The sequence below is a fragment of the Eurosta solidaginis genome, chromosome 3 (genome assembly GCF_040869045.1).
Source record: "Eurosta solidaginis isolate ZX-2024a chromosome 3, ASM4086904v1, whole genome shotgun sequence".
Taxonomy (NCBI): domain Eukaryota; kingdom Metazoa; phylum Arthropoda; class Insecta; order Diptera; family Tephritidae; genus Eurosta; species Eurosta solidaginis.
This window is the reverse complement of record NC_090321.1, coordinates 214,553,911-214,580,978: the sequence shown is the minus strand read 5'-3', so window position 1 is coordinate 214,580,978 and position 27,068 is coordinate 214,553,911. Positions and strand designations below refer to the sequence as shown.

The 27,068-nt window shown below is 39.2% G+C and overlaps 1 protein-coding gene across 1 annotated transcript in view; it reads right to left on the bottom strand.

The window, feature by feature from the left end:
* Positions 1 to 20,158, bottom strand: part of LOC137246957 (uncharacterized) — a 53,031-nt gene extending 32,873 nt beyond the window's left edge. Inside the window, exons 1-4 of the mRNA XM_067778010.1 lie at positions 19,296 to 20,158; positions 16,077 to 16,315; positions 15,780 to 15,973; positions 8,294 to 8,758 (exon numbers count right to left, since the gene is read on the bottom strand). Coding sequence (XP_067634111.1) covers positions 8,294 to 8,758; positions 15,780 to 15,973; positions 16,077 to 16,315; positions 19,296 to 19,887 — 1,490 coding nt within the window. The 5' untranslated portion in view covers positions 19,888 to 20,158. The remainder of the gene's footprint in view (positions 1 to 8,293; positions 8,759 to 15,779; positions 15,974 to 16,076; positions 16,316 to 19,295) is intronic.
* Between the last annotated feature and the right edge of the window lie 6,910 nt (positions 20,159 to 27,068).

Below are 27,068 nucleotides of genomic sequence, written 5' to 3'. Positions count from 1 at the left end.
TTAAGAGGGAGTGGGCATTAGGTCTATAGGTGGACGCCTTTTTGAGATATCGCCATTAGGGTGGGCCAGGGGTGACTCTAGAATGTGTGTACGATATGGGTAAATAACGAAAGGTGTTACTGAGCATTTTAAGAGGGAGTGGGCATTAGGTCTATAGGTGGACGCCTTTTCGAGATATCGTCATTAGGGTGGGCCAGGGGTGACTCTAGAATGTGTTTGTACGATATGGATATCAAATTAAAGGTATTACTGAGGGTTTTAAAATCGAGTGGCCCTTAGATGTATATGTGAAGGCGTTTTCGCGATATCGACCAAAATGTGGACCAGGTGATCCAGAAAATCATCTGTCGGGTACTGCTAATTTATTTATATATGCAATACCACTAACATTATTCCTGCCAAGATTCCAAACGCTGTTGATTTCGCCTTGTAGAACTTTTTCATTTTCTTCTACTTAATATGGTAGGTGTCACACCCATTTTACAAAGTTTTTTCCAAAGTTATATTTTGCGTCAATAAACCAATCCAATTACCATGTTTCATCCCTTTTTTCGTATTTGGTATAGAATTATGGCATTTTTTTCATTTTTCGTAATTTTCGATATCGATAAAGTCAGATTTCGGCCATTTTTTATACCAAGATAAAGTGAGTACAGATAAGTACGTGGACTAAGTTTAGTAAAGATATATCGGTTTTTGCTCAAGTTATTGTGTTAACGGCCGAGCGGAAGGCCGGACGGTGGACTGTGTATAAAAACTGGGCGTGGCTTCAACCGATTTCGCCCATTTTCACAGAAAACAGTTACCGTCATAGAATCTATGCCCCTACCAAATTTAAGAAGGATTGGTAAATTTTTGTTCGAGTTATGGCATTAAAAGTATTCTAGACAAACTAAATGAAAATGGGCGGAGCCACGCCCATTTTAAAATTTTCTTTTATTTTTGTATTTTTTTGCATCATATCATTACTGGAGTTGAATTTTGACTTAATTTACTTATATGCAGTAAAGATATTAAATTTTTTGTTAAAATTTGAATCTAATGAAAATTTTTTTTAAAAAGTGGGCGTGTTCTTCATCCAATTTTGCTAATTTTTATTTAGCACATATATAGTAATAGTAGTAACGTTCCTGCCAAATTTCATCATGATATCTTCAACGAATGCCAAATTACAGCCAAATTACGCCTTTGGCAATGAATTATCGCATTTTTTCGGTTTTTCGAAATTTTCGATATCGAAAAAATGGGCGTGGTTATAGTCCGATATCGTTCATTTTAAATAGCGATCTGAGATGAGTGCCCAAGAATCTACGTACCAAATTTCATCAAGATACCTCAAAATTTACTCAAGTTATCGTGTTAACGGACAGACGGACGGACGGACATGGCTCAATCAATTTTTTTTTCGATACTGATGATTTTTGATATATGGAAGTCTATATCTATCTCGATTCCTTTATACCTGTACAACCAACCGTTATCCAATCAAAGTTAATATACTCTGTGAGCTCTGCTCAACTAAGTATAAAAAAGGAAATAAGATAAATATAGTTAAAATCTAAAAAATCACGCAAATATGGTGCCGTTTTAGTATTTAAAATCCACATAGATATTTGATGTTGATAGCACCGTAGCACTACCGCGAGTCTTCAATAATTGCCGCTAGATGGGTCTAACTCTCCTTTGCGCGCCCAGCTTAGAGAGTTGCAAACAAGCATACATAGAAGTGAAGCTAATATAAGCATGTAAAAAAAGTGTCAGATTTGTGTTAGGAAAACATGGTGTTCCAAATTGGTCCCGAAATAATGTCGAAGTAAATCCTAAAATGGCTTCGAAATTGTTTTGCAATGATCCAGAAATTGTCCCGAAATTATCCTGTAGTCATCCTGCAAGAATATAGAATGATTCGCGAATATTCACGAAATAATCCAGAAGTTGTCCCGAAATATTACTTAAAACAATCTTTAAGTGATCCTGCAACAGGCATAAAATGGTTTCGAAATAGTATCGCTGTGATTCCCAAAATAGGACCGAAGTAAACTTGAAACGTTATCAAAACTGTCCGAAAAGATTTTAAAGTTTTCCTAAAATGATACCTGAAATAGACCCGGACTGTTGTAGGATCCTGAAGTAGTTTTCAAATTGTTTTGAAATAATGCAGAATTTGTCCCGAAATATTACCTAAATAATAGTGAAGAGATCCTGCAAGAATCTTAAAGGGTTTCGAAACAGTCTCGCAATAATTCCGTAAACAGTCCAGAAGTGAACTCGAAACGATGCCAAAACGGTTGCTCCGAAAGAGTCTAGAAGAAATTTTAAAGTTTTCCCAGAATTATGCCTAAAATGGTTCATCTTGCACAAAATCCGAGATTTTTGACTCAAACTCTTGATATTTGAGTTTATACAGCTACTTCATACATTATTTGTATCGAATTTGGAAGTGTGTGATGCCACGCTTCTCATCTGAAATAATTTAAAATCGTTTTCTCTCTCCGCAATTTTTTGAAACGCGAATTCAATATTTAGTACAGATATGTCATATCTGGGGAAATTTAGGTGGGAAAGATATAGGGAATGAGAATTGGCGTGGGAAAGGGAGTGATATTGGGTGAGGTGTGGGAGAGGGGTGGGAGCAGGAGTGAGAGTGGGAGTAGAAGTAGTTATAGGAGTGGGAGGGAGATAAATGGAATAAGGGATGAACAAGATAAGAGGAGAAGTGGAAGACAAAAAGAAGATAATGCGATAGCGAGTAAAGACAGGAGGCGAGACCTATTTTTAATATGTAGCAAACCAAGCTTGGGGCAGGAAAAAGTCTGCCAAATTTAGAATGAATATTTCATGTATATTGAAACGATTTTCCGTCGTTCCTTGTCAAATTTGTCATCTTCAGTGGCATTAATGTAGTGCCATGCTGCGGCGTATGATATAATATACATTTATTTATTATTATGGCTAATTCTCAGATAGTCTCTAATTTATTTCCGTCAACAGGCATGAGGAAGGTTTTACATAGTGGTATTAGCTGGGAAGTTTATTTGGAATTCAGTTTACATTTTTAGTATTTCTTCCATGGGATCTACATATACGCACAGGCTTTTTGCTAAGCGACTTGGAACCAAGGGAAATGAGAAATGAGATTTCCGTCTGCTTCCCTATTTCACTGCAAATTTGTCTTACCAGTCATCAGCATGGCTTTCGAAAATTACATGGCACTACCACCGCCTTAAATGCCATTAAAACAAGCTTTGTAATAAAATAAACAGCTATCTCCTTGATCCCTCCAGTTTCTTCCCCTCGGGAAACCTGGCATTGTCACAGACCAAATCATCAGCGCCGTTATTTACAATATGGACGCGCAAAATGTTGAACATATTGAACATCCACATCGATGGCATTACGTTACCAACTGTTTTACATCCAAAAATCTTGGATATGTTTTTTGATCAGGATCTACATTTCGGAGAGCATGCAACCGCAATTGTTCCTAAAATCCAGAGCCGTCATGAAATCCTCAAATCAAACCCACGGAACTTGGGGTAAACGCAAAGAAACACTCATTACTACTTAAAAAGCAATTGGCCGGCCGATTGCATGCTACGCGTCCCTGATATGGTCGCCAAGCCTAAAAGTTACTCACTGGAAGAAAATACAGGCCTGCCAAAATACTGCCCTCAGAACAGCCACGGGCTGTATTCTTATGTCCCCAGAACACCACCTACACATTGAGGCGAGAGTACTCCCTATCACGGAGAGAAATGAAATGCTGAACAAACAGTTTCTGTTGAAAAAAGGCAACAATGATAAGGTTATCAGTATCAGAACATTTGATGATTTGCATTTAATAGTTAACTAGCTAATTTTAGCTCTTCTCTTAATTTTTATATTTACTTTTAAAGATGTTCTCAGATGTTCTGCCTAATGATAACCCAATCGTCGCTAGCAATAATGTTTTGAATAACTCGCCCTCAACTGATTCTAACAAATTATTAGTTATCCATCAAAATATACGTAGTCTTAGACAAAATTTCGATGTATTCGTTGGTAATATAGAAGCGTTAGGTATAAAGCCAGATATTATATTTTTGTCTGAAATATGGATTTTTTCGTATGAAGTAGGAGATTATAAAATCCCCAATTATAACTTTTATACAAATACCAATGACAGCTACAGTGCAGGAGGTGTTGCAGCTTTTGTACGCGATACTTTTGACTGCTCGTCAGTTAGTAATAGCTTACAAAGTGCAGATACGTTACAGGTTTCCATCAATATCAAAGGCGAACTATTTGTTTTCTTGGGGGTATACAGACTTCAGTCTGTACCTATCTCGTTATTCCTTGAAGAATATTCCTCTTTAGGGGTAAATGCGAAATCGGTTAATTTTTTTATTCTTGGTGACATCAATTTGGATATTTTGCATCGTTCCAGTATTACCGACGAATATTTGGCTTTAATGGCGGTAAATGGTTTGGAATCCTACATAAATGAACCAACACGAACAAGTTCAGGCACTTGCATTGACCACGCGTTTTGTCGTTTCAACTCGCTCCCTAATAGAAATTGTACAAGTCTTAATATGGACTTGCAAGTAACCGATCACACGATGACTGGTATACAGCTTACTGGTATTACGTCAGGCAAACCAAGTATCAACCGCGCTCGTAAATCGATTTGTAAGGTAAACTTTACGATGCTGAATAACAAGCTTCTTCTCGAAAATTGGTCAGACGTGTACGCGGAAAGTAACGTATCGGCGGCTTATGGTGTATTTTTAAACACTTTAAAAGTGCATGTCAATAACTGCACTCTTAATGTGAGTCAGCGTAAACAAGCTCTGCGGCTTAAACCTTGGATTACCCGAGATCTATTAAGGAAAATAAAGTTCAAAAATAAGTTAGGCAAAAAATGTGCTAAGCATCCCAATTGTAGGAAGCTTCGCTCTCGCTACAATAAAATTAGCAATCAGTCCAATAAAGCAATACGCACTACGCGCGATACATTTTTTAAAAACAAGTTTAACTCAGCTTTGGGCAATACCAGAAAAGAATGGGGCGTCATCCACAGTTTCCTAAACCGGGACAGTGTAGGGAGCCACGAGCCAGTTACCCTACGTGCTGACAGCCAGCTGACTACAGACCCAGAAGAAGTTGCTAACAAATTTAATACATACTTTACCTCGATTGGTAATTCAAGTTCAACCCTTTGTGATTGTCAGTTTGCAGCCAATCTACCCTTATGCCAAGTTGCAACTAATAGTTTCTTTTTTAACCCCATATCCAGCTTCGAAATCGCTAAAATTATAAAAACATTGACCAACTCTAGCTCTTGCGGCGATGACGGTATTTCAAATAGTTTATTAAAAAAAATATCGCTCAATATAGTAGATATACTGAAACATTTATTCAATAAAAGTATAACTCAGGGTGTTTTTCCTGATGATCTTAAATGTGCCATTGTAATCCCGATCTTCAAAAAAGGGGATAAGAGGGACGCACGTAACTACAGGCCCATATCTCTACTCCCATCGATTTCCAAAGTATTTGAAAAGGCGGTTAAAAATAGAGTTGTGAACTTTCTAGATAAATCGAACTTTTTCAGCCCCATGCAATTCGGATTTCGATCCAGACTCTCAACAGAGGACGCTCTACTAGATTTCTGTTCAAAGGTGTACAAAGCTCTAGATAGTAAAAGTAACTGTGCTGGTTTATTTGTCGACATAACAAAAGCTTTTGATATGGTAGACAGGAATATACTTCTGGAAAAAATACATAGTGCAGGTTTTCGTGGCTTTATGTACAAATGGTTTACATCTTATCTGTCTAATAGAATACAAAAGTTAAAGTGGGTAGTTACTACAGTAGCCTGCAGGAAGTTAATCTGGGCGTACCCCAAGGCTCTGTCCTTGGCCCGGTACTGTTCCTCATTTATATTAATTCAATTTTTTCAATTCCATTGAAGGGCAAAACGACTGCCTTTGCAGATGATCTTGCCATTGCGTATAGTACAACGAGTTACTTCGAACTAATATGTGATATTAGCCACGATGTACATATGCTGAGGACTTGGTTTGCTTTACACAAGCTACTAGTTAGTAACAAAACGAAGTTGATGTATTTTAGCATTGCTCCCAAAGAATTTGAGGTTTGTGATCTTTTTTTTCATTCAGCAGAATGCGCACGTTTTAACATGCATCATATGGTGTGCACTTTGAATGGCACGAAAAGTTCATTTGCAACCAACGTTAAATGCAGTGATAACTGCTTCAGGATTGATGTTGTTGAAAATTTCAAATACCTAGGCATTACAATCGATAATCATTTAAATTGGTCTGCACACATTCAGAAACTAAAACATTACTTTCTATACACTACCCGTCACTTCTATCGTCTCAAAAAGTGTTGCACTATGTCCACTCGAAAGCTGTTTACTATGGTCTAGTCCAATCGAAACTTCAATATGGGATTACCTGCTGGGGTGGCGCCTCGGCTAGTAAGTTGTCACCCATTGTAACACTCCAAAAGGGAATTATAAGACGCATATGTGGCGCAAACTACAGATCTCACGCTATGATATCCTTTAGGAGACTAGATATACTACCATGTCGTCATCTATATTTATTTAAAGTCCTAAAAACGTTCTTTATTAGATCGGGGTACTTAGAAAGTTATCCGTCTGAAGTCTACAACCTTAGGAGCAATCTGCTTCCATCGGTATAAATCCCGCATGCTAGGACATCTCACTTCAGAAGTTTTTATACATACACGTCGTGCAAAATGTTCAACACTCTCCCTACTTCTGTACAAGTTATAAGAAATCTTAACCTATTTCAAAATAAAATAAAAATGTATCTGATTAGTTTTAGCCACTACGATCTAGAAGCCTTGCTGAGGACGTTGTTGTAAGTCATATGTAACTTTTTTAACTATATCAACTGTTTCTCTATCGGAACCTTAACTAATTAACGAATTATCAATTGTTTCTCTATCGTAATCTTAACTAATTATCTGAATTAGTATGAGTTTATTCTATAATATTATTAAAAACTATACACCCCACACTGAAAAAGAATTTTAATATGTGAACTGGCATTTAATACTATTTTAAAAATTTAATATAAAAAATGCCATGTACCTTTCTTATGCTATAGAGTAATAGAATGTGCTCTTTCAATATTGTAATTTATTTAAAATATGCATTAAGAAATGTTTAATAAATAAATAAATAAATAAATACCTGGGCATCCCAACAGACACTTGATTAATAAGGCTACACCTCCCAGGGGCTTAAGGGGTCATCTGCGTCAGCATTATGAGGAACTACGGCACCTGATAACGCAGCCGTATTTTATTTTTATTTATTTAATTTTATACAGTCTTGTAGACCTAACTTATTTGTATATCTATGAGATCGTTATCTAAAAGGTAGTTCTTTGTAATAATTAGGCAATAATTTCTTAAATTCATTGATGTTTTGGCATTGTTTTATTTCAACTGGAAGATCGTTGTATTCTCTCAGTCCTTCGTAGTATATATCTTTCTTGTCGAACTCCGATCGTACTGCCGGCAGGCGAAAGTTGTTTCTGTTTCTTGTTTGGTAATCGTGAACCTCGTTGTTGTATATCAGTCGGTCGTTTAGATATTTCGGCTGATTTCCTATTTTAATGTTATGTATAAATTTTTTTTTTTTTTTATAAATTTTTAAGTATAGTATACGATGATTTGTTTAACACTTAGCCAATTTAGGCCCGTATGAAGCAAAAATATCCAACAAACGGGCATCGGACCTCTATATCAGGAATTGCCCGGGGAATCCAGTTCTTAAAGAAAAATACCCAGTACTCGTAGAAGAGGAACGCACTCTTCCTAGGGAAACCCGCGTCACTCTAGCTCAACTTCCATCTGGGTACTGTGGCAGGTTAAACTCTTACCTATTGAGAATCAACCCCGACATACAAAATGTATGCCCTGACACCAACTATTTTTCAATTGTAATGTGGGACCAACACCCCTCTCATTTTTGGTCCACCTCTGTTGAAAGAGCAAGTTTCCTTGTACTCCCGTTAGAGAACATTGATGACAATTTGTGATCGGTCGCACCTATTGGATGGGATGAAGCACTGCTACAACAACAACTACAACACAAGCTACGAAGACTGCCAGATGGCGAGTAATCTTTTAGGATAATCGCAACATTGTATCTAATGCGACAGGTGATAATCTACAGCAAAGAAGTCGACCCCGGTAATCGTGATATGCGTATACTTCATAATACATACATACATACTAATAAACTCACCTCATAACAAAGAAAACGTCCACAAAAAATACCGCTTGCAACAGTGGTTGATTGAGAAAATTCCCCAATACTGCGAACATCATTGGTGCATTGGAGAGGGCAAACACCGAATAGTAGTAGACATGAAAAGTTGAAACCCATAAACAAATTATCGTACGAACGCCAGCAATAGCGCCCAAAAAGTTTGAATTCGAATTAACGCGCTCCGGTTGCAGTGCACGATGCCAATTGTCAGACCACCGGAAACAAAGTAAAAGCTCCTCCATTGTTGAACTTTTAGCAGCTTTTTCATTTGCTATTGTTGATTCCACCGTCATGGATACGTTCGCTATATGCACACCATCGATTGTTGTAGCTACGATTGGCGCTTTTCGATGTAGTAGTTGTTGTTGCTTTAGCTTTTCTTTAGAGCGGTGTATAAGTTCAGCTAAGCTCATGAGTATTAAGAATGTGGTGAGAATGGCACTGTAGTGGGTAAAAGCATAATTTTTGGTGTAAATTAATACATACAAATAAATATAAACAATAATTGTACATTAGGGTGGCACATCACCCTTCCTCGTTTTGAGCTTATATGAAATTATTGAAATTGAAAACACAGCGAAATTCTTTGTTTTCCTAAACTTTTCTTTGTTTGATCTCTGATTTCAGAAGAGGTCCATTAACCAATCGGGGCAATTTTAGATCTTATCCAAAACCCTTTATATTTAAATTATGTATTTAAATTATGTAATCCGACCAACATTCTCGGAGTGCTCATAATTTGTGAGAATTAAGCAGTCCAATAAGAGTCCAAAATATGAGCCTCGAAAAAATTTAAAACTGTACTGCTCATAACATCTCTTCAACGCTTGTTTCCAAGGAGGCGTCTTCCCACGCTCATGGAAACTTCAAAGACTGCTTCTTTTGTTGAAACCTGGTAAAATGCCCGATCAGCCATCTTCATACAGGCCACTTTGTATGTTGGATTCAATAGGAAAGATTCTCGAAAGTATTATTAGTGAGCGTCTGCAGCAGACCCTGGAAAGCCCAGGTGGCTTGCCAAATAGCCAGTTTGAATTTTTAAATTCGAAATCCACGATAGATGCAATACAAACCATTGTCAATATAGCCGGCAGAGCCATAACCGGAGGCCAAAGTAAAAGGAAGCTCTGTGCACTGATAACTTTGGATATTAGAAATGCTTTTAACACCGCGAACTGGATGCAGATAATGACAGCGCTACGAAACTTTGGCACACCTGCTTACCAGCTCAGAATATTTGGTAGCTATTTAAGCGACAGAGTACTCCTTTTTGATACGGATGAGGGACCAAGAAAGCACCTCAGGCATCTGTTCTAAGTCCAACGCTATGGAATGCGATGTATGACGGTGTGCTACAAATCGATTTTCCCGGAAGCACGGAGATTGTCGGATATGCAGATGATATTGTCGTAGTAGCAGTGGCCAAGAAACTTGATCTGCTCCAAGCATTATGTAATGACGCCGTGTGAAGAATAAAGAAATGGCTGACGAACATGGGGCTAGAGATGGCTAGCAATAAGACAGAAATGGTTTTGGTAAGTTCAAAGTAGACTATGGATGAGTTAGTCCTAGTCATAGGAGATTATCAAATAAATGCAAAGCCTTTCTTGAAATATCTAGGGGTAAACATTAACTCAAAGTACCTTTTAAGGAGCACTTCAGGGCGGTGGGGCAGAAAGTTTATACAGTTAGTGGAGCCCTAACGTGAATAATGCCCAACATCGGCGGCCCAGACGGAGCTACCCGTCAGCTTTTATACAACGTAACCAGCTCGATAATATTACATGCAGCACCAGTATGGCACGGATCTAAAATGGTCCACCAAAAAGATATACCAGCAGCCTACCATATTACTGCTATACGAATAGCATGTGCTTATCAGACAGCGTCGGACAACGCGATCCATATTTTATCCAGGAAAATCCCAGTAGATCTTCTATCAGGTGAAATGGCCGATCTGTATGGCATTGGAATAGCAGACCATCTGAAGATGCTAAGAAAAACGCAAGGTCGCGAACAACAGTTAGGTAGCAAGAACGATGGGAATAATCGACGAAGGCGAGAAAAGGGCGCTGGATCTTCAGGCTAGTTTGGAATATAGCGGAATGGTTTGAGCGAAAACACGGCGAACTAAAGTACCACCTCACACAGATATTGAGCGGGCACGGCGGCTTCAAGGAATATTTACATAAGCGAGGGATCCTTTCTGCCCACACTGTCCCTCCGAATTGGAAAGCGCAGAACATGTAATGTTTCACTGCCCTCATTTTCACGGCGAAAAACTTTCTGTACACAGAGTTTTTGGAGAAGAACCTTCCATTAGGAATTTAGTTCCCCGAATGTGCGGACAAATAATATTTGGACTGCTGTGAACCTTTATAGTTATGACGCAACTGATCTATGCTCAAAGGGAGCGTAGAGAAATGCGCATACGAAGTAGTGGCGACTAAATCACCTTACCCCCCGTGACGTTATGCATAACGGCGGTCCCACGGGGTGCGGACACATGAACAGGATTAGCCTGGTTTCACTGGCCAACCCTACTCCAATAAAAAAAATTTTAAAGTTGGTATGAGTTAAAAGCGGAAATATATTCATTTCGAACTCTCGAAAAACCTCATAATGACAAACACGGTCTAGCAGCGAGCACTAGCAGCTAAGACAATGTCAGCTGAGAAGACAAACGAAGAAGGATTCTGACTAACAAGAGCTAATTTGGACTGAGTGGGTAATAAAAGAGGAAATTGCTTTCTCGACAAACGAAAATGACGCTTTACATGTCGCTCATCCACCTGTGCTGATGTATGGCTCGGAATTATGAACGATGTCGAGAGAAGAGTATATGGCCTTTGCCGAGCTTGGGGGGAAATTAATTCGTAAGTTGTATGGTCGAGTCTGTGATGCCGACTGTGAGTACGAATGGACGTATATGCTACGGCCACGAAAGTATTTCTATAACCAACTGAATTTGGATGCAGAGGAAGGGGAAGACCTCCACTGAGATGGTTATGGCATGAGGAAGAAGACTTGTTGTTGTTGTAGCGATAAAGACATTCCTCGAAAGTTATCGATGTTGATTGTCCTTTGCGGATATAGATCCGGCACGTACGGGAAAAAAAGCACCATTAAGGTGCCATTTCGGGAACGATAATCGTGACCATCGGGTAGGTGGGGTTGACTATTGGGTTGCAGAAGATGTGAAGCTATAAAGCTCGACAGTCGCATTACATGTTATATACTCTTGGATCACCTCCTGTCGTCTTGAATCACTGAGAAGAAGGCTAGCATTGGAAAACATATCGAGGATAATGTGTGAGTCTTATTCCTCATTACAGAGGACTCACCAGTACAAAAAAAAATATTTATTAACCAGAAGCTGCCGGTTTTCCGCCATAAATGCTGTAGACAAGACGGTGTAAGGGCCAGTTAAACGGGAAGAGCTCCGTAGGGGGATTAACTTAGGTATTAAATGAACGTGGTCGCATGAAGAATGTCAAGGGAGAAGACATACAATGGGCATTGCAGAAACAACACCAGATATCGGAACACATCTTTGAAACCATACAAAAGTGAAAAACTCGTCAAGGCTTATTGACATCGATCAATAAATCTCCATTCTAATAGGGCCAGAGGAAACGCTATGGTGGATACAAGCATATGAACCCGCAGATGGAACGTTTGAAATCCAAGCGGTAATTGCTGGGATGTATGCTTCATATTTAGAAAATGCACTCTGGCCGCAATCGAAAATGTTCGTACTAGCGTAGAGTTAACGCTAAATCCAGGCAAGTGTTTCTCCTTTGAAACTTAGCCGTAAGTCAGCTTGTAGAACCGCGAGGTGGACAGACATGCTGGGTGCCCTAAAAAAATTTTTTTTAATCCCATGCTTCCAGTAGAGCGTTATCAGAAGCTAATCTAGAGCTCGCATTCTCATATACTAAGCTTCACTTGGATGACCAACGTGGCAAGCATTGGGGGACCAAAAGAAATTGAAAGAAAACTGCTGATTGTCATCATCCAAACCGCTCTATAGTATGGCTTGAATCTGTGAGCAGAAAAACTTTAGTAGTAGAATCGCTGTAAGCTCCTAACATCTGTACAGCGCTCAGCAGATCTGAGAGCAGCCTTCTCTTATCGAGCCGTGTTAGGACCAACTGTACAAATAATCGCTGCTACAATCCACATTGATCTACAAAGCAGACAGGTCAAGAAGTCCGCATAAAAATTGTTAGCCAAGAAAGCAGTAAGGAAACGTGGCAGTTAGTCAGCAACACTAATTTTGGAGGTTCAAACAGGGCGACCTAGAAGCTTTGGTGAGGGAGTCTACTACTTTACTCTCTTATGAAAACCGCCCTATAACAGATTTTCTGCGAACAACGCCCTATTTTAGAGTCCTTTTCAAAAATACCGTAATTCAAATTTTTATAGAATAATGGCCTATGTCAGAATACGGCTGAAAAACGACCTATCTGAGATTTTTTTTTTTTTTTTTTTTTGAGAAAGTATGTTTTTAGAACGAATTCTAAGATAAAGTTTTCTTGAAAAATATTCTGAGATAGGACGATTTCGAACTGGCTGCTGAGATAGTTTGAAACTCCACTCAAGCGTCGATATATCGAGATATCTGTTCGCTATTCAAATCACTCGTCTCACAAATGAATCGTATTTCCTTCGATATCAACAAACCCTCATTTCATTACAATGTTTATAGGTATGGAGCAAATCTTAGATCAGCACATCAGGGAGGTCGATCTAAATAAACTCTCTCTGTGTAGGAATCAGTTCACCTACCAGTCAGGGAAATTCATAGTCTCACGGTAAAAATCGAAAAGGCTCTAGAGTCTTTATCAGGGGCTTTCGATAACACAACACATCAAGTAATCGAACAGGCTATGATTGACAACGACATAAGCCCTATAATAATTCGATGGGTGCTGTCCATGTTAAAGAGTAGAAAAATCCATTTGGAACTGGGAGGGACACAAGAGGATGCCCACAAGGAAGTTTGCTCTCCCCTCCTCTGTGGACCCTGGTCCTAGATGAGCTCCTTCAGTTAATGAAAACCTAGGGGTTTGACACACAAGGATATGCAGATGACATAGTCATTTACATCACAGGGATGCACGAAGATGCAAGATCGCATGGAACAAGCCCTTTGCATCATAGAGACGTGGTGCGATAACAAAGGATTGTATATCAATCCTAACAATATATATCAATCCTATTGTGCTTTTCATCCGAAGAAGGAAATTATCCATCCCAGAACCATCCCTGGGTGGTACAAAAATACAATTCTCAATGGAGGCTAAATATCTAGGGGTCATACTGGATAGAACCCTCACGTGGAATGCTCATTTGGATGTTATCCTAAACAAGGCAACAAGAGCTTTCTTCGCCTTTCCTCGTCTCTATGGCAAAACATGGGGGGATATGTGGTATATTGGACATTTAATACTGTTATAAGGCCAATAGTAACCCATGCTTCCCTAGTTAGGTGGCAGAGGGCCACGTAAAGGACGGCAACAGCTAAACTAAGCAAACTGCATCGACTAGTTTTCATTGGCATAACGGGTGCGATGAGAACCGCCCCTGCTGATGCACTTAGTGGGAATACCTCCCTGCCCTTTTCTGATAGAGAAAGACATTTCTGAGTTAAAGCAATAAAATATGATAGGGCATATGAAAGTAAAAAAAATTCATAGTAAATACCTCATTACAACTGCGTGACGTAATGTCCTCTATGCTCATAATCTCACGGAACTTTGAAGTGTCCATTGTGGACAGGACCCACCGGGAAATAGGGAATCCTTATAACGAACCTGACTCAAAGGTCTGGTTCACGGATGGAATCAAAATTCGATGTCGAAAGAACGGGCCCTGGCATCTATGGGCCGAACTTCAAGAAATCGACACCAATGGGATGCTACCCCACCATATTTTAGGCAGAAATTCATGCAATAGAAGTCTGTGGTAGAGAATGTGTGCGGAGAGGCTTAACATCGAAGGGCATCTACATTATGTCGAACAGCCAGGCGGCAATGCGTGCCTTGCAATCCTACACAGTTACTTCTAAGCTAGTGGATGAATGTACTGAAATCCTTGATGCCCTGTGAGCCAAAACATGGTTTTGTTAGGATGGGTTCCCGGACATCAGGGACATGAAGGTAATGAACATGCAGATTAGCTGGCAAAGCAGGGTGCTATAGCAGCATTCTATGGTTCAGAGCACCATTGTGGACTTACAAAAGCACACACCAGGGAAACTATAAGTAATTGGGAAACTAAACAATTCAGACGTCACTGGATTGACTGCCCAGGGCAAAAGCAGGCCAAAATGTTTATACTTCCGGCAACGAAGGTATCAGCCAAACTCAATAATCTAAGCAGGGAGAACCTAAGAACTCTCATTGGGTACAATACGGGACACTGCGGTCTACAATATTACCTAAGTAAATTAAATCTATCCAATACCCAAACTTGTCGTTTCTGTAAGGTGGATGATGAAACGCCGGTTTACATTCTCTGCGAATGCGTCGCTCTAGCTAGGCAGAGACTATCCCGCCTAGGTGGTGGGACTCTTAATCCCTATGTGATATAGAGTAAAAAGCCTGAAGATGTACTTAGATACATCAAAAGCCTTCACACACAAAATTACGCTAAAAGGTACAAAATAGATCTGCACAAAGGTCGCAGTGCTTCCAGGCCTAAAAATAATAATAATAATAATAATAATAATAGTAATAATAATAATAACAAGGTTTTTTAGGATGAGTTCCCGGACATCAGGGACATGAAGGTAATGAACATGCAGATTAGCTAGCAAAGCAGGGTGCTATAGCAGCATTCTATGGTCCAGAGAACTTTTGTGGACTTACAAAAGCACACACCATGGAAACTATAAGTAATTGGGAAATTAAACAATTCAGACCTCACTGGATTGACTGCCCAGGGGAAAGGCAGGCCAAACTGTTTATACTTCCGGCAACGAAGGTATCAGCCAAACTCATTCATTTAAGCAGGGAGAGTCTAAGAACTCTCACTGGGTACTATACGGGACACTGCGGTCTGCGATATCACCTAAGTATATTAAATCTATCCGATACCCAAATTTGTCGTTTTTGTAAGGTGGATGATGAAACGCCGGTTCACATTCTCTGCGAATGTGTCGCTCTGGCTAGGCAGAGACTATCCCGTCTAGGTGGTGTGACTCTTAATCGTTATGTGATATGGAGTAAAAAGCCTGAAGATATACTTAGATACATCAAAAGCCTTCACATACAAAATTAGGCTGAAAGTTCTTGCACAATAGATCTGCAAAAAGGGCGCAGTACTTCCAGACCTATTAATAATAATATACTCATCAAAATTTTTCCACTGGTGCCACCAATTTGTTTACAGCGCGTCGGCCAACTTTGCCAAACTTGGAAAATTTATAAAAAGAAATAAACAAATATTAACTTACATAGTAATTATTGTTCCGGTTTGCTGGAAAAATGCTAAGCTAAAAGATGGTGATCTTGCTGCTATCGATTCCAATTGCAGTTCGAAATCGCGTTGCATCATAAAATCGCCGCGCTGAAAATATTCATCGGTGTAACGTTGCAACGAGGCAACTGAACAGGATTGTGGCAAACACAAGCCGATATGAATTATTGACTGTTGAAACAAACAAAAAATTCACACAAAAAACAAAAACAAAATATAAATACACAAATGACCAATTGACACATATTCAAGCGCACAAATATATGTATATCACCTCATATGGCAGTCGCGCATCGATAAAATGTGGCGTCTTAAAGCGCATATAAACCATGGTGAAGCTCAAGGGGAATGGACTCGTCACATTGAAAGGATTGAACTTATAGGTGCGTAAAAACTTCTTCGAGAACGGCACAACATATGGCGTATTTAAATCGTCACATTGTCGTTGCGCAGCAAACCAGTGATAATTGCCCCAGCTGAAAGTTTTTGGTGGCGCGCCAAAAGAGTCAAGCACTGCAAAATGCGCGCGGTAAGTAAAATTGCAAAAAAAAAACAACAACGTTTAAGAGTAATTTAGTAGACAGGCGTAACGTTAATCCAAATTAACCAGCTGGTTTACAATTAACTCGTTAAATTACTATCTGCAGTACCGATTAACTAAATACCTTGTCGTGAAAATGCGCAGTATCTGTGATCTCAATTTTGATTCAGCCTTTGTAGCACTTAGTATCGCAGCTGAGCGTACTAAAGGATTGCAATAAGTCCTGAGGAGCGTGCGTAAGACTGCAATAAGTGATGCGAGAAGGGATTCGAGACGCTTGTGGCTGTAGCTTTTGAATCAAGGGCACTCCAGCCTTTTATCCGGCTTCGTCTGCAAACCAGACAGTCGGACTAAATACTATGGTCCGGCGTCTGTCGCTGTTCACCTCTCATATTCCGACAAGGGAGGAACGTGGATGGGAATTGTTATGGGGCAGTAGACATGAGGAGAACTTAGCTACGAATGGGTCATAGTTGAAGTATTCTGCCAGAAGCTTGGTGGTCGCCGATTATATTAATGCATGCAAATAATTTTTGTTTATAAAATATATACATATGTGGCCAAGGGCATAAGTATTTCTGGCGCAGCTGTCATGCTGATCTCTTGGCATGAGCTGCCCTTGCGAGCTTAATGCGTCTGCAAGTAAGGACTTTGGGACTCCATTGCCCACTTGATTTCTGCTTTCGCAAGAGTAGAACTCGAATCGGCTAAGGTAGCGCTAGGAGTTTGTAGTGTTAGTAGAGCACTAACCAACTGGAGTCGTGCATGCAGTGCGACTTCCTATGCTGTACTGACTCAACTCTATTAATTGTATGTTCGAGCGAACATCGAGTAATAAACATTCAGTCAATTTATTCATTCAGTTCTGCTTCTGCAAGTAGGAGGGGTAAGTATTTCGGTGGGACCTGTTCGACTTCCCGCAAGAAATACCCAAATTCGATGTTAGCCTTATTAGAAACTTTATCGTTGCCAAGAAGCGATTCGCTGTGTAGTGTAAGGTTGTTGTCCTAAGATATCGTGGAAACACAACTGACCGTATAAAGTCGAAGTGCGCTTTCCGTTGACTTTGCAACGTGAGCCCAACATACTCAATAAACCAGAAATATTTGCTAAGACGGAAAATTTCAAAGCCTGCGCAAATTCTTAATGAAAAAGTTAAAGAATTATAAAATCCCGAATACAAAATAAGAACTTTCGGATTTCTCGTCAAGCTCCCCGTTTGGTTTTTGAGTGCGCTCACTACAATTGAATCGAAAAACTGGCGCCCACAATCAAGGAATTGATTTGGCCTTACAATTGCGTCTTCAAACCTGATAAATCTACTTCAAGCCAATTTTTACAATAGGCCAAGCTTTGGTGAAGCCGGTCCACGTGGTGTGATGGTAGCGTGCTCCGTCCACCACATCAAAAATCCAGCTGCCGTTCGGAGTCGGCATAAAGATTTAAAAAAATGAGCACGCACGACGGAAGTTGGATGATAAGCTCAGCCTAGATCTTGTGGGAGGTAAATCGCGCCAAATCTGACCAAAAGGCCGTCCAAAAAGTCGCACCAATCGTGTCTTCCGTCAGTTAATTTGCGCCAATTGGTTACAGCTAGCGAGTTTAAATTGTTTCCCACAAGTTCCTCCAATGGAGTGGGTTCTAGCCAGTGTAGCCGATGTTGATGTCTGCGTACAACTCATACAGCTCATCCTTAAATCTTCTTCGGAAGAACTATTCTCTGGAGCACTCCAAGAGCCGCCTCATTAGAGTATCGGCACAACCTATTTTGTTTAGTTGAACTGCCTTTGTGTTGCTATCTCTGAAGCCAAGTTTACTTCAGCTACAGCAGGCGATATCCTCTTGTTCGGAAGCGGCACGACATTCCTCGTCTTGAACTATTTCAATATCCACAGCCACAATACCTATTAAGTGATAAATGAGCTTTCAGCGCTGGGATGACATCGTTGGGTCGAATACTACTCTCAGAAAGCTGGGGCTGTTTTGCAGGCGAACTTTCTCGGTAGGGAACGACAAAACCAATTCTTCCTGACAAAGAACGCTTAGTCGTGCCCCTTGCCACATTTAAGCTAATGCTAAAATAGTACGTCTACTGTCAAGCCAACGGCTACAAATCCAGAGTGTCGCACATCTAAGCAAACTCGGCAAAATGGAATTTTAGGAGACCCCTAAGTAGAGATACAATTTTCACAATGGCAGGAGTACTAACTGAGCACTGCTTTATTGGTAGGCATGCAGGAAGGCTAGGAGTCCCTTACCGTCGATGCTGTAGGAGACATAAAGACAACACAGTGGGAGAAACGGTGGATCATCAATCGAATAACTGCGCGGCTTAAGTGATGCCAGATCATACTGTATGGCAGCTTCCTTTCTGTATAATCTACGCCGGGTCGTGGAGTTCGTCATCAAGGACTTCGTAGCCTCCATCGGGTCTTCAGAATGGTCAGAACGAGCCCTCTGATACTGGCATCTGCTGCAGCCACTTCAACCTACCTACCTATTCTATAGATTGCGGGTTCCAAGCATAACTAGGTTACGGGTTTTGAATGTTATTACACATTTATGTTGAGAGGCGCGAGCAAAATCTCATTGAGCTGGAGTGAACGCGCTTCTCTCCGTTGAAAGGCAGGAATGAGCATCTTCATGTTCTTTTCATGCCTGTAATAATGAAGGGCCCCGAGTTTCTATATTTTGCTTATCATTTTACAAACATTTTCTCGAAACGATTGGACAGTTTCTTTGTATTTTTTTATATCAAATTATTTGCTTCAATTAAAACATTTTTTCTTTTCATTCACTCATTTTGCACAGTAACCATTCTAACAGTGCCGATTAATTGGCATTAACATTGCCGTCTGTCTAACCATTAGAATAACATAACACTGAATTTAAGAACACTCGAAAAAAATTAAAAACAACTTAATTTGTTCAACAAATCGCCTTCACCGTCACCTTTTATGCTCCAAAACTCTTTGCGCTCAACAGCATTCAGCATAGTTTCAAGTTCGCTACCACAGCTTGTGCCATTTTCCAGTAGCGCGCCCACTTGCGCCACACCAACCAGGAAATTGAAGCGCGCTAGCAAACGTGACTCTGCCACTGTGGCGCGCGTTTCTAGCGGCGCGGCACGTATTTCATCTAAGAGTGGCGAATCGCTTGTTGTACTTGCAACGCGAGAGTTGTTTGCTAATGCAACGTGCCATATATCTGTTTTTACACCGCGCCAGTCATCTGTTGATTTGTCACACTGAGCGTTAGTTGTTACTTTGAGCATCACGCCCGTTGTTTTTTCACTTGCAGCGCTCAAATTATCTGCGCGCCACACTTCTGTCACTTCACCGTTCCATGCGTCACCACTTTCTTCGAGCAACGCGTCCTTGGCATCAACGCGCTGTTCAAACGTTGATTCATTACGCGTTGGCACACTCGTTGTCTCGTTACGCCATGCACTTGTTGTTTCACCGCTTAGCGCGCCCGTTTCACCTTCACCACTAAAAAGCGCCACCAGCACTGCTACCACCACAACAGCAGTAATTGTCCGCATCTCGCGATGTTGCCGTTGGAAAACGCGAAAAGTGACTGAATTGCGCAAATAGTGAAATGCAAAAATTAGTACAAGAAACCACCAATCAGCAGCGCAAACCGTTTCGATAGCACATCCGATGGTTTGACAAACTTTTCGTGGATAAACAACTCTGGCACGAAAAGAAAGTGCCGTGAATTAAGAGCGCGCGCACCGCGTGTTATGAGTGAATTTTTTAAGAACGATCTTGAAGGGTTTTTTCTTGTTGAAAAAAAAGAACGTTTTTCACATAATCAACTTACAACCGCTACTGCAGGAACAATTTGCAGCGCTACTCCCTTTTATAAATTTTTTACTTTTGTATGTGTGTGTGTATGTGATTATATGTACAGCACAAAACTCTCTTATGTAAATTCGCAAATTATTTGTAAACGATGTGGCCGCGACGTATGGACGTTTTTATGTACAACCAACTATAGGATTGTCATCGATATTTTCAAACCTTATTTATGAACAAATTGTTATTCTTAATTTAATAAACATACATACATACATACCTGCGTACTTAAGAATGTTCGTATTTTTACTTGATTGTTTGTACTTTAGTATTTGTATTAACCGGTGGCGTGAATTGTTTGCACTGGATTGGGGTGTACGGTCAAGCGCCCAGGGCCGTGAAGAGGGGGGGGGGGGGGCACCTAGGGCAATTGCCCTGGGGCCCGGAAGGTTTTTGGGGGCCCGGCAAGGAAAAGCAGTATTGGCAGTACTCTAACTAGGATTTCATAGATGCATACATATTTTGTTGCTACAAAAAATTGTTTTAAAATTGAAAATCACTAAACTAAAATCACAAGCATCCAATGAAATACCATGGGCATAGTCATAGTCGAAATAAAATGTGATTTTAAGTTAGATAAACGTTTTTGACACAATTTTATAAGCGCTATCAGTCAAAAATGCTTCAACTAACAATATTCCCCTGTATGACTTCCGTGGGCAAGGGTGTGATAATGGCAGTAATAAGAGCGGTCATTACAAAGGGGCGCAGAGTCATATCCTGAGAGATAACTCCCTGGAAATATTTGCACCTTGTGCTTGTCATAGTTTAAATTTATGTGAAGTGCAAGCTGCTGAATGTTGTGCAGAAGTCATCACATTTTTCGGTATTATGCAGAAATTGTATAATATCTTTAGCGCAAGCCCTCAGAGATGGGAAATTCTCAAGGAAAAAACTAATTGCTCCTTGCACAGCATGTCACAAAAATCTGCTCGTGTGAATAGTGTGAAACCTTTCGCAACTCACATTCCCCAAATATTGAAAGCTATTGATGAAATCAAGCTTTTGAATCTGAGTTCAGAAACAGTAACGGATTTGAAAGGTTTTGAAGCATATGTGGGGAAATTTGAGTGTATCCTCTTACCCTCCATTTGGCTCAAAGTGTTGACGGTAATCAACCATCGAAATTTGGTACTGCAAGCTAGAAATTCCACACTGGACGTGGAAACAGAAAATATACGTAGCCTGATTGATGACTTGAAGAAGTTCAGGGATCAATGGTCGATCATACTACAAGAATGTAAGGTTCTGGCAGGGAGTATAGGAGTTGTGAATACCTTCGCAGAGAAAAAAAGGAAGATAAGAAAGCGCCAGTTCAATGAATTACCTGGCGAATCACCTGAGTTTGATTCCAAAACTCAATTCAAACAACAAGTTTTTTACGTTCTTTTGGACTGCTTGATTGGTAACATGACAAGACGTTTCGAAGCCGTAAATGACATTGCGATTAAATTTAGTTTTTTGTGGAAGTATCAGGATCTGACGGAAGAAGAGCTCAGAGAAAAGGCAGCGGCATTCTGCACGATTTATGGCAACGATATTTCTACGGATCTGATAGATGAAATCATTCATCTCAAAGCCATCCACTTAGCAAATTTGGGATGTAATTCGCTGCCACCATTTCAACTTCTGAACAAATTTCATGACTTGAAGATGGAAGTATTATTTCCGAACATCTGCATAGCATTAAGAATATTTTGCACACTTCCAGTCAGTGTGGCTGAAGAGGAGCGTTCTTTTTGTCTATTATCTTGAGTGAAAAATTTTTTACGTTCTACTATGAGCCAAAATCGCTTGACAAGCCTTGTAACATTGGCGTTGGAGTCCAGCCTTGCTCACAGCATTACTTTTGAATCGGTAATTTCCATATTCGCAGACCAAAAAGTTCATATTTAGAAAAAGTTAATGTAAGCAAAACAAACAATGAAATCTAACATTTCATTTATGTACATAAGTGCTCCAGTAAATCTTATTTTATATGAAATAAAACTGACAATATGAATTGAAAAATTTATGTATGTTATGTAATTTTTTTTTACTGGATTGAGTTTATTTTTTAGGGGGGCCCGTAAACGCGAACTGTGCCAGGGGCCCGGCTCGGCTCTCTGCGGCCCTGCAAGCGCCCAGTTGATTTCAGTTGTTGTGGGGGATATTTTATTAAGTAAATTATAAACCAATTGCGTATGATTTTATTTTAATTTACTTATAAAAGTAAAAATGTCTAACAATCTCTGACTGGCAAGTTATAGGGACATTCCATTGACCCGCTCAGCTCTCAAGCTCTCAGCTTATTAGAACTCAGCTTAAGGTCCAGATTTCATATATCACAGTAACACTTCACATCACAGCAGATAACTCGCATTCACTACTATGGGTATAATAACAAATAACTCACACAAAGCACCGAGGTTTCTTATCACTCTGTGCTCTTGTTGTTGTTGTAGCGTTTCTTTGTTTGCAAAAGTTTTGGGGAGTGTTATCGATGGTAACGGTCCTTCGCGGATAAAGATCTGATACCACATTGAACCATTTAAGCCATCCCGTCACCCACCCCTAGTTCCATGAAGAACTCGCCACAACCTTGCCTACCAAAGTAAGAGATTTTGCCACGAGTAGGTGAGGTTGAAAATTGGGTTGGAGAAGTTATAAATTGCGCTATACAACCCCTCGAATCCCTGACTCGCTGCGTTGCTTTACATTATGAATAATTTGCCCTTAAACCTTCTTATGAAAATGGCAGGGACAACAGTTCTACGGAACAGTTCCTTACATTTAGCATAAAAAACCGATACAGAAATGCTTTTATTTTTGTTATAGCCAAGGGATCGGTTTTTTATTGAATTTTTAGTGTTATCTGTTTCATAACAAGCCGATGAATCGTCGATAACACATCGATAAAAAATTGGCAGCACTGCGATAAGAAAACTATAACTCGGTATCAAAGGGATACATTTTTCATATCGTTAATTTTTCGATAAATTTTTGCTGAAACATCGATAACTTTGTGATAACATATCGATAAATTTTCGAAGAATAAACCATTACTTCCCGCTAAGGTACTGTTAACTTTTCGATAGCATTTCGTTAATTTTTTGATTCATCGATAGTTTTTTCATTAAAAATCGATAAATTTTTAATAAAAAATTGGTTACTTTTCAATAACTGTGTGATAACATATCGACAACTGTTTGCAAAATAGTTTATAACACATCGATAAAAAATTGGTAGCACTGCGATAAGAAAACTTTGATTCTATATCAAATCGATAACTTTTTCATAACAAATCGTTAATTTTTTGATAACTTTTTGCTGTAATATCGATAAATTTGATAAAATATCGATAAATTTTCGAAAAATAATCCATTACTTCCCACTAATGTACTGTCAACTTTTCAATAGCATTTCTATAGAAGCATTGGGCGGCAGTAATCAACCTAGCTAAAACATCGAGTGCCCCCTTGCTGAAACACCTGTGATTAGTATCTCTGTTGATCAGCCTCGATGTTCCTTTCTTCAGCGGTTTTTCTACAACCTAAATTATTCCTTCCTGCTTCCTAAGCTAACGAGTTCAACGTGCTCTTGATCCCTCTAATTTTGTGCTCCCCATAACCATCTTCTTTTCAGAGCTAAAAGTTGATAGTGGATTATTCTTCTGAATTCGTTAGAGGTATGGTTAGAAAGCCGCCCCGAGTGAAATCCTTACATTCAATTGCTTTCCTTACTCTGTGCATGCTATATGTGTCTATAAGGTTTCGTATGCGAAGCCGATCCGCCTTGGGGTATGAAGACCTTCCGATAGCTGTTGATGGTACTGTGGTGCAGCTTGAAAAGTGCATTTTATGTAGAACTACTGACATTATGCCGCTAGAGGACGCCAGTAGAGCGAAGTTTACAGGGCCTCGTTGAGATCGAAAGCACAGTGTGCGAGCACCACCGTAAGTTGAAGAGGGAAGTCAAAGCTAGAAGCTTCAATTTGGTCACAGTAAATCATCATTGAGATGGTCGGTTGTTGGGTTTGTGTTGTGTTAACGGTCGATCGATCTTGTACCTTAATGGGGCTTGTTAGCGGAACGTATCGGATCTATGTCTGGCAAAAGACCATCAACATTGATAGCAAAATCTTTGGGCAATCGCTATAACAACAACAAGATAAGGACCAATTAATGAAGAACTGTGATTTTTTAGTTTTTATTCCCGCAAGCCCGGATGAGTACTACAGGGTTAATTGCGTCTCATCTCACTAATTTTGCTTAAATAAAAACCATAACAACGAGATGTTTGCTTTCCAAATATTTTTGTTTTTCATGTTTTGATCTCAATTGCAAATATTATTTTTCTTTATAATTGAAAAAATATCCTTTCTTTTAGCTGGTTTTGAAAATTGAATCACGGCTTAAACCAGTTCGAAAGCAATTTTATTGTCCATGATGATAACGGCAGAGTTAAATGCCACTTGATAAACATTTACTTGTACATTTGGACGTACATACAGATAATAATTTTTTATTGTTTATTTACCAGGTAATTATGTGCGTCTTTGACGGCCGCCGTGGTGTGATGGTAGCGTGCGCCGCCTACCACACCGAAGATCCTGGGTTCACGCCCCGGGCAAAGCAACATCAAAATTTTAGAAACAAGCTTTTTCAATTAGAAGAAAAGTTTTCTAAGCGGGGTCGCCCCTGGACAGTGTTTGGCAATTACTCCGAGTGTATTTCTACCATGAAAAGCTCTCAGTGAAAACTCATCTGCCTTGCAGATGCCGTTCGGAGTTGGCATAAAACAAGTAGGTCCCGTCCCGCCAATTTGTTGGAAAAATTTAAAGCAGCACGACGCAAGTTAGAAGAGAAGCTCGGCCTTAAATATCTTCGGAGTTTATCGCGCATTTCATTTGTTTATTTTTTTAATTAAGTGCGTATGTATGTATGTAAGCGCGTGTACAGCAAATTGAAAAATTCCAGTAGAATTGTTAATTTCAGAAGTTCATATTGTTTTTTGCGTTGTGGTGGTTAAATTGACCTTGAGATTTACAACTTTTACAAATAAATAGTTGACACGAATACAAACATATCCACGTAATTTTGTACGAACGTATACTTACATACATATGAAAACTACTATGGACTTCTAGAAATGTTGCACTGTTGAAAAACGGAAGTTGCGAGATTACCAGCTTTTTGTAGGGTCCCATATTTTGCTCATTCTTGCTCTTTTAGAAGGACGATTACTTGTTTTAAAATATAAAAAATAAATCATAAAATATGCATGCATTCAACTCCGACGCAATGCATTAACCTCATCTTATTCAATAGCATCCCACTGTACACAACCATCTTTGGTATGTAGGCGCATGCGCAGCTACAGTCACAGCTGATCAACATAATCAAATTGGTGTAGAACTGCAATCATGCAGATTAAACACTTTAAATTAAAGGGATTGGCTTTTTGAGGTTATCAAATGGTTGTTGTTAGATTATAAACAAAGGTAAAGAAGATACAATGCGATGTCTGCATAATATTGGCATTATATGTATGTATATTAAGGTGAGCCTAGCAAAAAAAAGCATGCGTACTAAGTACTCTTGAAGTTCAATGTGTAAAAATACAGAGGTAGGTCTAGCAAAGTAATATTTATACATTAACTAACGCTCGTCCAAGGGTTGAAGTTACTTCCCTAAGGAGGTAACTTTACCACAAACAGGGGTACAGTTCTTTTCGATAAAAACTCAAATCCAATTTTATAATTTAACTAAAACGGGAAAAAAGTACGAAGCGCGTTATACCTCTGAAGAGATTTAGGCCTCGTTCTCTTCCGCTCTTCGTCGTGCTGCTCTTTGATTTTTCGTACAAATTGGTGGCAACCCCGCTTGTTTCTAATTGGAAAAACTTGTTTCTAAATTTTTGATGTTGTTTTGTCCAGTAGTTGAACCCAGGATTTTCGGTGTGGTAGGTGGAGCACGCTACCACCGCGCCACGGCGGCCACCAAACTTTATTATTTATCGACCGCGAATTATTGTCATCGGTTTATCGGTTTGTTATCGCGGAGTCATTGCCTTCTTATTGGTTTCTTATCGGTTTGTTAGCAAATGGTGACCGATGTGCCATCGATTTTATATTATATATCAGTTTCTGTAGCAAATCTATCGTTGCAAACCTATAACTCATCGTAATAAAATGCAAAACACGCCGATAACAAATGGGTAACAAATCGCATAAGAAATCTACAACTTTTCGATAGAAAATCGATAGCTATTTAATAAAAAATCGATAACTTTTCGATAACAAATCGATATTAAGCAGATAAAAAATTTATAACATTCTGATATCAAAACAATAACTTTTCGACAAATATCCGATAACTTTTCGATATTTCTCCAAAGCAAATCGAAAACTTTTTAAAAACCGATTGATAACTGTCTGATAACAAATCGAAAGCCTTTCAACTGCAGTCCGGAATTTTACAAAATGATTAAAGGTTTGCTAGGAAATCGACAACTTTTATCTAAATCGATAAATTTTTGATTACAAATCGATAAAGTTTCGAGAACATATCGATAACAAATAAATAATGTGACGACAAACATTTCGTAAAGCTTCTTTCAGAAATCTATAACTTTTCGATAAATATCAATAAATTTCGATCACTTTACGATACGATAACGTTTTAATAAACAAATTGATAACAAATCAAAAACTTTTCGAAGCCAAATCGACATATTTTCGATAAAAGATAAATAAAAAACTGATAACAATTGCATAACACTTTAATAAGACAGAAGTAACACTACGATAACAAAGCGATAGCTATTCGATAACATATCTATAACTTTCCGATTAATAATCGATAATAAATCGACGAATTTTCTA